This window comes from Apostichopus japonicus, chromosome 20 (genome assembly GCF_037975245.1).
Source record: "Apostichopus japonicus isolate 1M-3 chromosome 20, ASM3797524v1, whole genome shotgun sequence".
In the NCBI taxonomy this organism is placed as follows: Eukaryota; Metazoa; Echinodermata; class Holothuroidea; order Aspidochirotida; family Stichopodidae; genus Apostichopus; species Apostichopus japonicus.
Genome location: NC_092580.1, coordinates 18289776 through 18308384, shown reverse-complemented (window position 1 = coordinate 18308384; position 18609 = coordinate 18289776). Strand labels below are relative to the sequence as shown.

Here is an 18609-nt window from a genome sequence, read left to right as displayed (position 1 = left end):
CGTATCTGTTTGTTCTTCGGTTAAAAATAGTAAAGTTCTGGCTTAACTACTGTATATAGTAGATTCAACATTCACTTAAATCGTGTAAGATGTGGTTAATTATAGAACAATGCGTAATTAATATTGTACACAGTCAATCAGTCATACTGCATTGGGTGAATTTATTTCTCCTTTTTAAATAAGTACTGTATTTGGATCAATGTCGAATACTTCATTAGTTTGAAGAAGAACATCATGGATTAAAATGATATTTAAAGTGACGTTAAATCTCTTCGTTAGTAGTTCACAGAAGCTAATTTCAATTTGAATGAACATTTAAATTTGCGTTTTGTGTCGTATATAAAATGAATAATGAGCAGAGAGAAAAGGTAAAAAGGTGGTAAAACGGTGACTCACTTGTCTTGTCCGACTAATTTTTCTTTCCTCATTTCTGCTCCAGTTTGACCCGATTAACTGTGTTACATATAACTGAAAAGTCACTGAACTCATTTTTTTTTCTGTAAACATTGTTGAGAAGGACATCTTTTCGTTGAAAATTTTCAAGTGTTCAGATATATATAAATACAAAGAGTATGTACTGTATACCTCAAGTAATGAAATGTGTAGGACTTCATGAGATATTTGTGAAGTACATGATTGGATGTAACTTTGACGCCAACGACTTTGTAATAAACCCTGCAATTTTCTTAATAAAAGTGGTTGGATAATTATCAACATCGACAGTTAACGATGTTTACAGAAGCTTTATTAATAAAGATCAAAGCTAGAAGAAAAAATAAGGTTTTTTTCAGATTTTGTATTAATTTTGAAAACTGCTGAATAATTAAGAAATTTCCTATGGTGCTTGTGAAAATTTTTGCTGAGAAGTATTAATAAATGATTATTTTGTTGTTGTTATCCTCAGAAAGGTAACCCAACAGGCATTGCAGGCGTATGGTCTCTTGAATGATCAATTAATTACTAAGTTAGATGTCCGGTTAAGTATGAAATCGAGGGAAGGTGAAAAGTGTCAAGTATTAGGTGTGATACTGCATGCGTGGCTCTAAGTTGATAAAATTCTACTTGAGGTTTGAGAATCCTCATCTCAAAAACAGTCTTCTACAGTGGCTGGCATCAAAATAATATTTCATTGAATAAAAAGTCATTTTTTGAGTGGGGGGGAGGGAAGGGAAAAGTGGATGTGAAAACCGGTTTGAGAACCAAGCAAAACAGTCTTCTACAGTGGCTGACATCAAAATCATATTTCATTGAATAAAAAGTCATTCTTTGGGAGGTGAAAAACCAAACTAACAGGTAATTACCGATGAGCGATTTTAAGTCAGAAAGACTCTGATGCAATGTAAGATCTGAATTTTCACTTGATAAGTTAACAGTGATTGCTACACAAAATACCCCTTAGAGTAGACAAGTTCTTCCTATTTCCACTTGGTAGCATACTATTGTCATTTTAAACTGTAGCATGATGTCAGGACATTTATCATCAAGTTTTTGTACAGCTATTAATCTGAGGCATTTTCACTTCAGTTTAAACGATGGTGCACTACTCTCTCGAGATCTCTCTCTATGCATTTGCTCGGTACGTTCATAACAATTTCATCGAACTTTGAAAGTTATTGACTTTTGCGATAAAATTAGGTCCTATCAGAATACAATTTTCCCCAGAGTTCTGCAGAAAATTTTTCTGACGGCCAATTAACCATAAATTGAAGATCCCTCTTACATTAAAAACATAAAATTTCTACAGCTTAGTCACACTATAGTTGCATACAAAACATAGAAGCTAAGATATCTGTTATATGTCACAATCATCTCCAAGCTCCAAAACAGCTTCTCAAAAACTCCATTACAGTCGCACAACAAAGACATCTAAAAACTTTTCCAATTATCACAGAAGCTTATTTGCTCTAAATGCGATATAAATGTTCTCAATGACACGTGTTTGAAAATTAGGCCAAATTTTGCCTGTGGAAATAGTTCTATTGATTTATATTATTTTTGAGGAAATTTTGTTTCTGAGGTAAAAGGAAAAAACCTTTGAATTATAATTTGTGGCATGTCTGTGTGTCATTGCCATTTTTAGGCAAAAACATTCAAAACAGGCAAATTTAAGCAAGCTAATAAGTGCTACAAGTTTTCAAAAGTATACCTTCCTCTAGGCTCTCTGGGAATAATTTATCCATGCAGTATTGCATCGTAAAATGCTATATGATAGGAGCAAATTGCTATACAAAATGCAAAGAACGCATAGCAGTATTTATACATTGGAAATGGTGAACTTTCTAAGAGACAAGACCTGTTACACAAAAATTTGAAGACTTAAATTTACTAAATATTCCCTTCAGGATCTGATCCTTCAAATTATTCCTAGCCATTAAGGATTATTCAAAAAAAAAGAGGAAAATTTTGTGTCACATTGTCCAGGATATTGTGGCTTAAGTTTGTCCCTTTTGGGAGTGGCAGTATTAAAGATGATTATTGCAATTTGAGACCATTACCTGACTTTAAAGGATGTTCGGGGCAAGACTGATGACCTTTGAACCTATGATATCGCTTGTAACAGGATACTTATTGCAGACACTTATATCTGGCCTTTTCTTGACAAATAAAGAGTTGAATTCTGGTCACTGTAAATCATGCACACACTATATCCATTACCTGTAGCTCTATCAAAGCTAACAGTTGAATTATAATCACGATGGTATCTTGAATTTTTCTGGTGCATTCCTGATATGTTTTTAATGGAAATGAGTTTTATTGATAGATTTGGGTTTCCTCCAAGCCTTCCCTGCCGGAATTTTGTCAAAACTTTGACAGTAAAATGTCCGACCATCATCATCAGAATGTCATCATTTATTGCATCGGTGTATCCTCTATTAAAATTTGCCAAAACATTGTTAACTGGCTTGGAAAAAGGAAATGAAAGGAAATTCCTCCTGGCTTTATCGATCGCGTTGACAATACTAAGTCAATGGTGAAAACTATGCCACGGATTTCTGTGACGTTAAATTTTATAGCTATTTTGGCAATCCCCAGGTTGAAAAGTTTTGTCAGATGCGGCAAATTTGCTCATGACAACGTTATCCGCGAGCATCTTTGACTTGATGAATGTCAGCTGAAGCTATATAAAACAGTTTTGTAAATATATTCCGGGGTACGAAACTTTAGTCAGTCTCTATCATTGCGGAATATCTTTTCGTATCAAATATGTCGATCTTTTGAAGGACACAAGTTATATTTATTTATATAATATAATATACTATTGGCATCTGATGGTTGATGCGGCAGCAAATGTGATACCTTGGCATGAAAACTAGGTGAATTGTGTCATTTTAGGGGAGGAAATTTGGCAGTGTATCAAATTTAATTGCGATAGTTATGTAGTCTTAGTGTATGTATCTTAAAGAGGAATCTGACATATATTCTGTAAAAACCACACGAATGATTGCTAAGGATACGCAGAGTACTAAACGTTAGGCCTAGAGTGACCTACTTTTGTTGCACAGTTTTCTTGAGATGCATGCATGTACATTATAAGGCTTATTACAATACTGTCAATATCCAACTTGGGTTGGTTTGGACAGCAGATACTTTCCCTCTTGGGTGTGGTTTAATTTTAATCTCAGTGTAGGTTTGGAAAAATGACATTTTAAGTCTTATTGATGTGTCTCGTGTGTTGCTGAGTTGTGTTTCCTTTTTGTAATTTTTTTTTATTTTTAGATCGAATCACATTATTTTAATCGTATTAAAGTTGATTCTTGTGAGATTTAAGACATCGCAACAAATGAAGTTAAAGTCTGATCGATGTGTGCATGTCCCCATAAGTAGCTAGCATTTATAGTCAGTCTGTTCAAATTGAGAAGAGAGTGGAGTGGGGGAGGGGGAGAGGTAGCAAAGTACATCATGTTGACAATAGCAAGACGTGTTGGGTAATAGTTACATTACTTATCTGAAGTTATTATTGGATAAGTGAACTTAATTCTGATGTATGTATGTATGTATGTATGCATGCATGCATGCATGCATTATTATCTACATCACTTACAAATATTGACTTTTAACTATAAATTGACAATTGTGATTTGTTAATGAAGTAAATAGTGAACTACGTACAGGGACAAATTTTAGGCAGTGTCTGAGAGTTCATCCAGTAAATGCCTCCCAGAGAAATTCACACCCCTGTAGCCTGCTATACTTACTGTACCTCTTCGTTTGTTACCAGAAACCAGCCCGACGTCAAATTTATGATTTTCTAAGTTCATTCAAGAATACTTCTTTCTTCTTAAATCATCAATGTTCATTGACTGTCTTGTTTTTGACTCTCAAATATTGAAAGTGCCAATAACATCGTGGATTAATTTTAAAAAGCTATTACAGAGATTCGCTCTTCTGGCTCAGAACTCCTCCAGTCTATAATAACTCTGGCTCCAAGTCAAGAGTCTTTCACTTTCATATATGTATATTAAAGGCGAGGGTCATCAGGGCTGTTGGAAGTGACGGTCATCTCAAGATCCCAAATAAATATATATGTATACCTCTCGTTCATTAGGCGCACTTCTCAAACCCGCTAAAGTAGCGTTTGTCCTGCCACGCCTGGTTGGTGGATAACTGCCCAAAATAACTGATTTCATTACTCATATGTTTGATTTGATGGCTAGCTGCATGCTGGCAAGTCAATGGACGTCATTTAACACAAGCAAATTTACTTTTTACAGTACGAGTACTATTGACAATCTTATTGATGGTTGACAGCTCCGGTCCTCAAACCGTTGCCATCAATGCGATCAAAAACACACCGATAATTTTGCAAATGCGATACGGTTTGCCGCAAAAAGGCCGGGGCGATCGTCTTCCAACAGGAAAAGGATGATTCACACGGAAATTTTGGGAGGAAATCAGAGCCTTGTGCTTTTCCATGGTCTCGTGATTTTGAGATTGATGGGCAAACGGGGGTAAATATTTGCCCAGCTTCTAAGATTTGATAAAAAAAAAAGAGAAGAAAAGTAGGATGGTAGGAGGAGAGATGTAGTAGGATTTTTTAGTTGGGAAAACAGTCACAGGAACTAACTACCTTGTTTTGTGCCTCTTTCACTAATTTTCGGAAAGAATTGGAAAGGTTTCCTTAAAAATGAGTCCGTGTTTGCGATTATGATCATGTCACTCTCATGGAACCAGCATGCCCTATGTATATCAGGGACGGAGCCAGGAATTTAGAAAGGAGGGGTGCGGCACTGGGTCGTTGAAGCAGATTGCAATGGAGGGGATCTGGGGTTACAAACAAACAAACAAAAAACAAGTACAAAAATGAAATATTAGTTGTGAAATGGTTCATTCTCTCAAGATAAATTTTGGATATAACTACTGTAGGTCCAAATTTTAAGGTCGTGCAAATAACTACTTTTAATATTTTGTGGGGTCTTAAGGAGGGGGGGGGGCAGGGCAGCATTACACCCCCCACTCCCATTATCTGCAGATGTATGTGTCCTTATATTCCTTCAACTAGAACATAACTAATACTAGACAGCAATTTGATCCAGAGGCACACAATTACTAATGGACTTAAATGAGGATATAAAGCTTAATCAGAGAGGGAAAAACTTGTAAATAACAAAATAATATTTTAAAAAGAAAACAGGAATTATTGGCTGGAATGGCTGCAATCAAGATTCAGGATTCCATGTGGTATTTCGGCAAATTAATTTCTTTGCGTTTTCCTCAAAATTTTAAGCTAATAATTATGCGTTGATTGATTGTTCCTTTCACGTATTGGTAGTTGTAATTCCGGGGTTAAAGAAGCAACACATGGTCAATGTTGGGAAGCAGAGCCATGAAGTCAAGTTATTAAAGCAGAACTTACAGTACTTAGCCCGTAAACAATAACAAATTGTAACTTTGTTGTCCTTACACAAATTTATCCCTGAATTATCGTAATCAAGATGCTATCATTTCTGCCTAGAAAGTCTTCAACATTCTCATTTCTACAGAAGCATCATTCAGATATAAATATGCTGAACTGTTGCACATGATTTTTCCCCCAAACCAACATGAATAATACCGCCCTTTTAAGTCCCTCCAAATCTTTCCCATCTAATCACCTTTCCTCCCTCACTTTTCCCCGAGCTCCTTCCTTCCTTCCTTCCATTGTGTTCATCACTGTAATAATTGCTGTTAATATTTCAGTACTACATCAGAAGGCAGGGTGTGTAACATGGCCTCGTAGTATTGTAAGTTGATTTGCACTTCCACCTTAGCCGTCCGTAAACTCAGAGGGTATCAATTGCAGTCACATCTTTTATGTCGAATCTCTCTTACACTTTTTGTGGCCACGCTGCTGCTGCCGGGGTGTTGTTGGTTCAATGATGTTCCATTAATGCCTGATTTGCAGCAACTGCCTCTTCCTTCGCCGGTTTCTCTTTTTCTTCTCCGTACATTTTTTTTTGGACGTAACTTTGCCGACGTCCCGTTGGGAAGGTAAGATTACCCCAGTTGGGCGTTAGATCAATACTACATCCATAGATACAAGGTGATATGTTGCATCTCCATATTACCATTGTCAAAATGAGGGGAAGTCGGGAAAAGGAAATTCCAAATGAAATGAGAGAATATGAGAAGCGTGCAGTGGGGTGTCGCGGCATGGCCGGGGTTTCTCCGATATATTATAGCCTTGATAAGTGATAAGTGTCGGAGTCGCGATATAATATACACAAAAGGAAAAGTGGATATGATATTACAAGGGTGGAGTGCTTGGCCTAGAAATTAATCATGCTACAAGGATCGCTCCAGTAACGCTCGATTCCTGAGAGACAGTACTTAGACAGAAACGACAGCCCGATTCAGTGAGATAATTTACATAAAATTATGAGAATTGGCATTGAGGATAAGGAATGACACGTTTCAGGGTGAAGTACATTAATTTACCAATTTTTTGGGAGGTGTACGTGTGTATTAAGGGGACTGATGATATGAAAGGATTTTGATAGATTTCACTGAGCTAAAGGTGATACAATGAATCGCACATTTTTTAATTTTCTTCGGTAATCTCCATTGGATGGTAGTGAAATTACTTTGAATCCATGCACCGACTTGTCAGAATAGGGGGGCAGGCGATTGTGAACAGGCAATTGTTAACGGGGCTGTAGTACCTTATTAAAGCTGTCAAGGTGTGTATATTGCATTCTGTAAAAAGTTGAGATACGAAGTGTGTAGTACATCGAGTGAGTTGACACAAGGTTCAACCAATTTTGGAATCATATTTGGATATTACTCTATCCTGTGTATAGGTTTGGTTATGAAAGTTTTGGGCAAAAGTAACTATTAAAAGAATATTAAGATGCTTTGTAAATCATTCAAGGCTTTAGAAAACTGGAAAAAACAACCTGCAAGGAAATATATGGAATAGTTAGAGCTCCTTAAGTGAGGGGAGAAAAATAAAATAAAAACACCTGCCGGATGTCTCCTCTACACAAGTTTTATCATCCAGTTTCAGCCAACTTTGGATCAGTATCCATTACGATTGGTGAAATTTGCGACCTTAATATGCTAAATGTCACTTTAACATCCACTTTAACCGAAGCTGTTATCTTTCGCATCTGTAGCCCTTTCAATCCTATTTGTTACAATTGATGGTTTTCTACTTTCTCTCTTTCAACATGTCTACGCCCTGATCAAACAGAACGGTTAATTTTGCGGATTAAGTCGCAGCCACTCTCTCCATGTATTATTTCTTCCACCCAAAACATCATCCCCTCACTCATCGCACACGACTTAAAAGCCCCGGTTAATGAAACCGCTGCTTGGTTTCCCTGACTTGTGACAACAATTTCTTTTTTTTTTTGCTGGAATACTTCTTTCTCCCAGGAGTTTTATCCGTTGGTCAAGGGGTTTCTTTGATATTTATTGACAAGGGCAATTAGAATGAATCAAAGTTGGTGATAGTTTGTGGCTCCAGAGAAATTGTGATAGTTTTCAAGCTGTAACAACATCAAAAGAGATGTTAAGTTCTTCACTATGGCTGTTCAGGAATTGTCATTCCATGTAGTAAAAAAATAAAAAAATAAATAAAAAAACCTGTATTCATAGATTGAGAATTTCGGAAGTTTGAATACATATTAAACAGCTATAAACTTTGCTAGGACACAGATGGAAACAGACAGTTAGTTGCAGATATGTGTAATATGAGAATGGGAATTTCTTTTTTCAATATTAAATTGACTGACACTTTTACTCTTCTGGTTGTGGTGTAAAATGGACCAATGAATATAAGATGTGCTACTGTATGTACAGTTTATGGAATCAGCCTTGTAAAGAATTTGAGGTATCAAAAGTCTCTTGAAACTAGAAAAAAAATCTTGGGCATTAGAATTTTTTTCCTGCAAACAATCTTGTTCCTTTTGTATCGCGCATTCCACTTTTTTGAAAGTAGCAGATATAGTTTTCTATGTAAAACATCATCATCACATTCAAATGGTAATTACTATATCCAAAGATGGATAAAAAATATTTACAGTTGAAGTCATTTGGACGAGCATTCAGAATATTTACTTCAATGGAAATATATCTCTCTTCATGACCAAAGGAGAAAGTTGGAGGAGAAAGTTTGCAATTCCATTTCAAGTATTGCAATGAGTTGTACTTGTGCCTAGTTTTAACATCTTATCACAGGTCATTGTCCTCTCATATAATACGTACAAATTTGGGAAAATTACTTAAATCCAAGAAATTTTTGTCATTTTGAGCTGTGATGCTCATATCCAATAGAAAAGGACAGTTAATTTTGTTATTCATTTAAAGCTCTCAGCCATGTCCATCTATCTTTCTTCAAACTCTTGGTTCAATTTGTAGAGATTTTTGCCGTGGGCAAACTATGAATCATTTCCACGGTTTGATTTGGACGGACATAATGCCGCGCGCATGTTCGTAACGCTCGGCCAGAGAGGGAGAAGAGGAAGAAGGGAAAAGGAAAAAAAACCTTTAACTTATGGTTCGGAAACAGCCAGTAATTGGCCATCATTTTATCGGTGTGGTCTGAAGACAACAAATGAAGCTGCAATATGCCCTCCGAGGCATTTTGATCCTTAAAAGCATTATTTATACTTCCCCCTCTTCATTAATCCGTTTATAATCCCTTTCGAAAGCTTTTCAATTTTCGACGTACCCTGACAGGGAATCTACTCTGCGTATTCCCCCCTAAGGTATCGTAAAGGTTTCCTCTGTCACGACCAATTCTGCGATCATAAACAGTTAACGAGGGTCGCATACCCAGAAGATGATATAAATTAAAGGCTTGAGTGGATATCGTAGAAATTTGTTTCTTTTATAGTCCGCTAAGCGAAAAAAGGAAAACTGAAGTAAAAAAAAGAACAAGAAGCCCTTTACACTCTGCTAGCCAGTTTTGGGGGTTTTGGTTTCTAATGGCCTGGAATATAGGAATCGACCATGTCATATCCCATGGGTGTTTTTTTCATAGCATGGTGATAAAAGCTTTTAGCAGCAATTTCTCCATGACAGAATCTGGCAATATGTCGTAACACATTCAAACTTCAGTCAATAAGGAGGCCCTGCGTTTAAAGCTAAAGGTCTGCCACCCAATAAAATATACCTTATTGATACTTATCGTGGTCTACTTGCGCCTAGGCCAAACTCTGCTCTATCAACATTGGATCAGATGCAAAATGTGTTTAAATACCATATTTGAAACCAGTGATATGAAACTGACTCATTTTGTTAAATATCGTCAAGATTGTCTTCCATATCTGTAGGAAATTTGTTTTTTTCAAACGCGAAAAAATGAATACTTCACCTTTCAAAGGTCAATATTTCGTTTTATCTGGAATTTTAGCATTCCAGTGTCACTTTTTTACTCGGCGAACCCGAATTAACGAGTAATTAATATTTTGAAAATTGACAGTTTTGTTCTCCCAAACAATTATGCATGCAAACCACACTTATATATTTTATACTCAACCAGTCCAATCATATCTATAATGTGACATTCTGCGTGGCTATATTGCATGAAGTACATACACCTTCCTATATATTGTATATATATGTTCACACACTGGTACTGTATATGGGACAGTGAGTAATCCAGGAATTTCAGAGGCAACCCCACGTGACCTTTCTGCACAAAATGCGTAATAGTAAGGATGTTTATAGACGTGGCTTATCGTTGGATAATAAGCCACTTTGCTGACAAAATTATCCTCCTTTTTGCTAAAATGTTTTAAGATTCGCGACTGTTTTTCACTAAAAATATGTTTGGCACATGTTTGTACTTTTGATTAGTCGTAAGGATCACAGTTCATTGGCATGTAGGCATCACTTTGGGATGATGTTTCAACACAATATGCCCCATTAAAAGTGCGACAAGCGAAGCTTACTGTATATTACAATTTTCATTCCTTGTGGGATTATAACGATAAATGTTCACATTTGCTCACATTCAATTGACTAAATTATACACTGAACCTGTCCAGGGAGGGTGTTGGATCAGAACAAAATGAACAGTCTATTAGTATCCATTTCGAAACTGTTACAATCGTGAACACAGACTCTGACCGAGAAGATTATGAATCATCCCAAACTGTCAACGTTTTCGTCCGTCAACCAGGACAATCTGACCCGTCCGTCTTATTTCCTTCAAAGCATCACAGGAAACATGAGAAGCTGTAAACTGAATGGTTAAGCCTCCAACTCCTAGCTGGCCACGATTCCGTAAGAAACATATTTGCTCAGAATCGCTTGATTGGCAGCGAATTTTATGCACAGCAGCTTTAGCAGTCAATACTGTTTGTCTTCCTCTCTTAGCTTGGTCATTGACATCTAACTTTCACAATTTCTTAGGTTGGGGTGTAACCATGGATGGCAGACACACAAATGCCCCCAAGCAGTTATGGGGTATAACACTTACTCCAGTTTCAACTCCCCAAGTTTTGGTCAGGGATGGGAGCAGGGAGGTATCGGCCACGGCGTGTAGGTGCATACATTAGTAGGTCGGCCGACTGATCACAGTTATGACACCGGAATAAAATAAATAAATGAAAGCTGATTTTTCAAGCTTCTACCGTTCTTGTTGAATGGGAGGAAGTAGGTCGGCTTTGTTTTATGGCTATTCACGTCGAAGAAAGTAGTGGCTGGACTGGTTAAACTAATTTCAGTGGTAGCAGTTTACTAACTGTGAATGACGTCAGGGCGAATTTTGTAGACTGTTTAACATGTCAGTGTTTACGGTAGTTTTGGTCGGAAAACTGAGAACGAAAATTTTGTCTTGAGAGAATGAATGTACCCAGAGACAGGCGATGGAGTGATAAATTGAGAAAAGTAGCGATCAAGGAGCAGATGAGGTTAGAGGGAATAGATTCTGTTGTGTATAGTTCATAGGTGAAAAAAAACCATGATTATTATGCTGTGAAGCTGAAAACTTTGTGATTAGGTTCAATTAATTTAAAGTAGAGAGGCTACTTTCAATTGATGTGATGGATCTGAAAGTATTACTACTCTACACTCTAAATGTGAATCTTGCAACATGACTGCAGCTGGCAATTGTAGAGTAGGGTTATCCAGGGTAGTGTGTAGAGTAGGGTTATCCAGGGTAGTGTGTAGAGTAGGGTTATCCAGGGTAGTGTGTAGAGTGGGGTATCCAGGGTAGTGTGTTGAGTAGGGTTATCCAGGGTAGTGTGTAGAGTAGGGTTATCCAGGGTAGTGTGTAGAGTAGGGTTATCGAGGGTAGTGTGTAGAATAGGGTTATCCAGGGTAGTGTGTAGAGCAGGGTTATCCAGGGTAGTGTGTAGAGTAGGGTTATCCACGGTAGTGTGTAGAGCAGGGTTATCTAGGGTAGTGTGTAGAGTAGGGTTATCCAGGGTAGTGTGTAGAGTAGGGTTATCCAGGGTAGTGTGTAGAGTAGGGTTATCCACGGTAGTGTGTAGAGCAGGGTTATCTAGGGTAGTGTGTAGAGTAGGGTTATCTAGGGTAGTGTGTAGAGTAGGATTATCCAGGGTAGTGTGTAGAGAAGGGTTATTCAGGGTAGTGTGTGGAGTAGGGTTATTCAGGGTAGTGTGTTGAGTAGGGTTATCCAGGGTAGTGTGTAGAGTAGGGTTACATGATACTAGCCAGATTTAGGCGAAATTGTGCTGCATCTAGTGATTCTTCATAGCAGGTTATTAGCTGCAAACATGTCATATTCTTTGATGTGAGGGAGAGGATGGGGCTGGGTGGGTGGTTAGGTGGGTGGGTGGATAGGTGGGTGGATGGGTAAATAGGTAGGGACAGAGGGAGGGTGGAGGAGGTTGATAAGCCTTGAGCTTCTTCTAGTGGATGGACACTGATGGATAATAGAATGTGGAAGCACGTAGTGATGTAGGGTTTTGTAAAGCACTACTTTACAGTCATCTATCTGTACTGTATGTACAATGAATATTCATGTCAATATACAGTACTGTTATTAATGTTCTTAATTAATATGAAATACTTGATTGACTTCAAAGATTTCTATAGCTTTTCAAGGAAAAGTTAATTTCATATAAAAATAGGAAAGAAACAATTTGGTAAATTTCAATGGTAAAATGCTCGGCTGCTGCTTCACTACATGCGAATAGATTAACTCCAGAAGTCTTCCGAGAGCTCTTGTTTTGATAGAGAAGGTCGTCCTTGTACTTTTGAGAAATGGTGGAGAAAATCATTAATTGCAGCTGTACCTCCCTGTGAAACCCGGGAGTCAATGTACTCAATGAACAGCTTATAAAGAAGATCAAAACATGACAAATATCGGGGATTGTGCCCGTAAAGCGTAAAATCTCTGTGATTTTATGATATTGGTGTATTAGGATGTTAGTTAGATTACACCCTGGGGGTAGGCAGGATGCATTCGATACCCACTCGGTTGAGGGCGGATTAAGCCCGGATCAGGATTGATTAAAAGTTCTATCAAGTTGTCATTCTTTCAAAGCCCCCAAATATAATGACTGTTTGCTTTAGGCTGTACGAAGATCTGTAATCCGGAAACAAAATATTGTCAGGGAGGCACCCTCCCCTCAAAACCAAAGAAAAACAAAAAATGTATGAAAGCAGAATTTTTTTTTTTTTTTTTTGTGATATCGAAGGAAGGAATTTTAATTTCCTGTGTGTTTGGTGAACAAAAAAACTTGGACGCACAGATTGAGAACAAACTAGGGACTATAATATCAGACATATTATATGTAATGTGTACAATTGCAGTTGTTTTACTTTTACTGAGCATTTTGGTTCATTGGATTGTTGCAATCTTGGAAGAAAAATGACAGGTTTCTAAGCAAAGTACAGAAATCAAGAGAAAACCGTCACGTTTTCCCAGAGAGAATATTATATGTAAGTAGAGTACTTAGAACAATTAAAGGTGAATTCTTATTGGGTATGAGCAGTTCAGGGGAGGTCCTGCCTTTATTTGGCTGTATGTATACTGTACACAAACTTGTCAGCTTACAAAATGGATGGACTTGTGTTACCACCTATAGTCCATCTGTCTGTTGGTCTCTCTGTCCGTTTGGCTGTATTGAGTGCAATACATGAATCAAACCATCCCATTCGTCAAGCGTCAAGTCAAGCGAGCCAAAAACGCCCACCGACCTGCACAGACAAACCCCAACAAAGTCTGAGGGCCAATTGAGTGCAATACATGAATGATTTCTTAAGTACATTAATGTTTCTCAAACATTTTGATGCAATACGTTGACAGCAGTCCTCAGTTTATTTGGTGTGGCGTGTGACATTAAGGAAGTCCAGGTCAAATGTATCTTAACGAATCGATTTTAATTAGTCATTGTTGAAAACTGATCATTAAAATGTTTGGAACTCCTACAGTAGTCTCCACGTCATTTGGTTCTATATATAGTACTGTGTGTGATTCATACATTGCTATGGAATAAATTAGAAGTAGCTGTGACTAATAAACTTTAGCTATGCCTTAATTTTCAACCACAATCATGTATATATATGTGTACAGCTCTAATACAGTGTCTCATGACATCATCATCACTGTTTGAATTTGTGTTCTTAGTGACCACTGTATCGGAATTAAAGGACAAATATATTAGTAATGACTGAATCTTATATCACGGAGATACACTCGAACCAAAGCTTGTGATTTATTTCGATTGATTCAACACGTTTTTTTAAAATTTTTCATTCCTTGTTGTTATTTAGCATATTTATACAACCATCTTCCTTTCTGGCTAAAATCTGTGAATAAAATACACAAATCCTTCTTTAATTACAGATCAATTTTACTTTTAAAATTTAGTTTAGGATATTTAAAATGCATTTTAACTTACAGACTCGATCCTTGGGGTGACAAAACAAATCTAAAATAAGAGAATAGTAAAGAAAAGAAAGAAAGAAAAGAAAAGAAAGCGAAAAGAGGGGGGAAGAGAAAAAGGAAAACGTAGAGAGAAACAGTAACTTAATCCACTTAATGTCAATCAAATAGGATCTTAATTCCTGCAGGTGTCGACAATGAACCTGGCAGGGCAAGTTCGACTGTCTTATCCGAGTATAAGTGACAGCTCTTTGCTCTATTAAGTCGGCCGGTGATGAGTGAGCCACCTATGTGTCATACTACCACCAAGATAACGACTCGCTAATTTTTCATTCATCTCGCGAAAAAAAAAAACCAGACTGTGTGTATAAAAATTGTTGGTCGAGTATCTGGGACACAAGTCATGATATCAGTTACTTCAAAGAGGGGCCGGTCTCAAATTATCACGGTCATCTTTTTTTTACCATATAAGGCAATTGCAGGTTTTAAGAGGGAATTAATCTTTATATGTACTCAAGGAAGGTGTTGTTTAGCTAAAACTATATATGTAAAAATATACATTTGCAGTCATTGAATGAAGAAAGGTACAACGTATATACTAAATAGCAATCTATATGAAAAAGGTACACGAATGAATAAATTCATTTTTCCCTTTACATACTCAGAATTGATTTTTTGGGGGACATTTCACTCACTGCAGCATTTATTTGCACAGCCATGTTTTATGAAATATGTAAATAGCTGACCATTTGATATAGATTTTAATGGAAATGGTTTATTTCAGAGCTCTATATATGGCCATTGAATAATTTAATACTTTTTGGTTCTATTTGTGAAAAGATATAAAAGACTTGTGATACCATGGTAAGGGATGCATCTTCTTACAGTGTGAAATGGGCACGTTTTTATGATAGTGATGCGCATACTGTATTATTGCAATGACTGAAGGGTTATTAGATTAAGGTGTTGGCTGCATGCCCCTAATCAGCGAGGTATAAACCAATAAATATTCAAATGAAATTCTTATTTCACAAATTTATTTGTAATGTTTATATTCTTTTCAAAATTTTCAACAAATCTTGTTCATGCTTGTCCTAAATCTATCGTTACCGCTGCGACGTTGGTCGACCCCTTCACAGATTTGTTTTCCACGTACGTACCCAAACTATTCTTGCACTGTGGAATTACCCTTGAGCGATGGTCTGGATTGAATCTAGAAATTTGTTCCCGAAACCATAGTTTTACAGTATGTTTTCATGTCACTGATTAGCTTTCATTTTTCAGGTTTCATTGGAAACATTCACAACAATTTTTCTACTTTTGCTTCAATGTCCTTGGGAGTTGCATGCTAGTAATTATTTATGTAACCTGACTATTTGGGTGAACATTTCAATGTCGGAATCATTAATTACTCTCTGTTCACTGATCATTTGAGTAGGGAAAAAAAAGAAAATGATACCCAAAGAAAAAAAAAAAATTACAAAAAAATGATAATAGAAAATCAATTTAAAAAATGAAAATATGATTCAAATCTCCAGTCGGTAGTCTGATATGTACTGGAATAACTCTATATACGTTTGAATAAAATTTCTGGTGCAATAACGTTTGTTTTTGACGATGATCTTTGAAGTCTTGACCTTGGCTAGTTTCAGCGCATTCTCATTTTATACGCCGCCGATATCTTTGACTTGAAAGGATAAAACTCTCCAGTAGCTAATTTTATGCTGATAAAGATTCCTATTAAAACAAATCTATAATTTTCAGCTGCAAATTTTCCTCTCTGTCAAATTACTGCAGCCATAAAGCCACTGTAGATTTGATTCCTGATACTTGCGTGTCAAGTGACCTTTCCATTAAACTCTGCAGTTAATTTACAGTGACAAAACAGTATCGTTTTATATACGAGTGTCTGGGTGTCTTTGTGAAGGGTCGGGATTTTCTATCGGGGAGTACATAATACATGCACGAAGGTCGTAGCATGAAGATATATATACACCAGGCTGATGTTACAAACTAGCTGTGCTGAAAAACGTGTCACCTCACTGAGAACACAGAGTCATGCATGAAAGAAAGTGAAGAGTTCTTTTTCCTCCACAAAACAAAAATTTATGGTATCTAAAGGTCTATACAAATTGTATTAATTACCCATGTTATGATATACAGGAATGACAACAACGTGATTTTTCACTGACAAATAATGAAACTTTTACAATTGAAAGACACATGAACGGTTTTAATTAGGAGGTATAATTTGAATTAATTCTCATGATTTTCCAGGTAAACGGTAAAGATCTGTCCAAAGCCTCGCACGAGGAAGCTGTGGAAGCCTTCAAAAACGCCACCGAACCGATCATCGTTCAGGTCTTGAGAAGGACAGAGGACACGTCCCAGGTCTCCAAGGACAAGATGGTCTGCAATGCTGGAACTCAAACAGAATTACAAAGTGGAGATTTACTCTGGAAAGTGTTACAAACATATCAAGTGGAGAAGTCAGACAGTCTAGAGGGGTACGTATATATATGTAGATATGTAGAAAGAATCACTTTCCTTTGAAAAAAACTATGCCATCATGATGTTAAAAGAGACTTCGCCATCATGACGTTGATGGGAACTGCCATGTGTGCTGCTCTCTTGGTGTGGAAAGTCTGATAACTATCAGATGTGTAGTGCTGGCATTTGTTTGAAATGTGTGGTGTCGCTACGGTTTTGAAATTTGTGGTGTTTCCTAGATACGTTGGAAAGGTGTGGATAAAACGTAGAAGCTTACTAGAAGGGCTAGAGAACAGTAAATTGTTAAAGAAAAAGCCCTCCCTCTCTCTCCAACTTATATGATAGGTTGGGTATTTCAGTTTTGAGACATGTTTCAAAATACTTGAGAGGTACACGTTTCAAGAAGGTCGTGGTCGTGTCTACTGCAGTCTCTGTGTTATCTGTTTCTTCATTTGCTGCATGTATCAGGGATACGCATTTAAGTGTTGGATTGCTATAACACTCTCAGGTTTCTGTGATGTGATGATGAGCCAAGGTCACTTAATGACAGCTGTGTCAAAAAAATGGCCCCTTCCATCTGTCCAATGCATCTTGCACTTTTTATTTGGTGGTTACTTGCACTGAAAGAAAAACACCCCAAAAAGAATTTCTCAATTTATAATATCAAATTGTCACGTTGCTGTCATTTCGGCCACCTTGATCATGTTTATTAAACTCACCGACATGTGTCCACTTGAATTTTTTTGTGGTTTCTAATATAATTGCAGAATAAATGGTTAAAAACGCAACTTTTTCGTTCAGTCGTTGAATTTTGTTTTGCCGTTGACAGCTTGTGCGAGATCACGCCCCAGGAACCTCTGACGACCATCGACACGGACCTTTACGATGATTTAGATGCGATGGACAACCTCGGCATGCCCATTATCGACGAAGATGATCTGGACAGAGCGTTCGACTTTGAATATGAGGTAATTTTATCTCCGTCCTCGGTCAAGTGCCAGCTTGAATAACGCTCGATGGAAGCGATAATTTTTTGAAAGTTATGAACTTTTAACCGCCATGATGTGTTATGTAAATAAAGCCCTTAAAGACTTTCCTCAGTATGTCTGATTTTAGAGCTGTAAGTTTTGAATCGTTTGAACCCAAGCATCATCAAATTCAATAGCAATATACAACAGCGGTTTCTCTTCGAACACCCCCGACCTTCCTTTTTTAGACCTTTTGGTGAAACTTGGTTTCTTCAATATGGTGTAAATATGACTGTAAGTAGCTTACACAGTCTCTCAAATGTATTCTGCATTATGTAGAAAACATTTGGGGGGGTCTCTTGTATTTATAAGAATGGTATAGGATATTGCTCACAGGTATCCTAACAATACTTGGCTTAATTTTTGTGTGCAGAAATGTTCTGTGCAATCCGGTTGGGACTGTCCACCTATACTATATACCTGTATGGAAAGGGTTCTTGTTTTGCTGTGTAGTGTGTACCAAAGGTCACATTTTGAGTTAGTTGCACTGAAGCGAGCATGTGGGGAATTACAAAGGAAGGCTGTAGTAGAATGGACACATTACCCCGTTTAACCCTGCCACAAATCAAAGTTGTTTTGTCGTGTATAGAAACATTGATGAATTTCATCATATTTTACTGAAACATTATAATATCACTATATCAAGAAGAAACATGAATATTACCAAAAAACACAAAGACTTGAAGAGGGAGACATACATAATGTTCTGTTCTTTCATTGGTTTGTATAGAAATATAACTACTTTATGCAGAACCATGCTTTATATTATACATGGTGAAAATATATGAAAATTTTAATTGACTAGTG

At 37.0% G+C, this 18609-nt stretch overlaps 1 protein-coding gene across 5 annotated transcripts in view; it reads left to right on the top strand.

Annotated features, from left to right (window-relative positions):
• Positions 1–18609, top strand: part of LOC139961695 (E3 ubiquitin-protein ligase PDZRN3-like) — a 139594-nt gene that overhangs the window by 75211 nt on the left and 45774 nt on the right. For all 5 annotated transcript variants that reach the window (XM_071961098.1, XM_071961103.1, XM_071961099.1 and 2 more), the window contains 2 exons: positions 16562–16791; positions 17604–17742. In XM_071961098.1, the coding sequence (XP_071817199.1) occupies positions 16562–16791; positions 17604–17742 (369 nt within the window). The remainder of the gene's footprint in view (positions 1–16561; positions 16792–17603; positions 17743–18609) is intronic.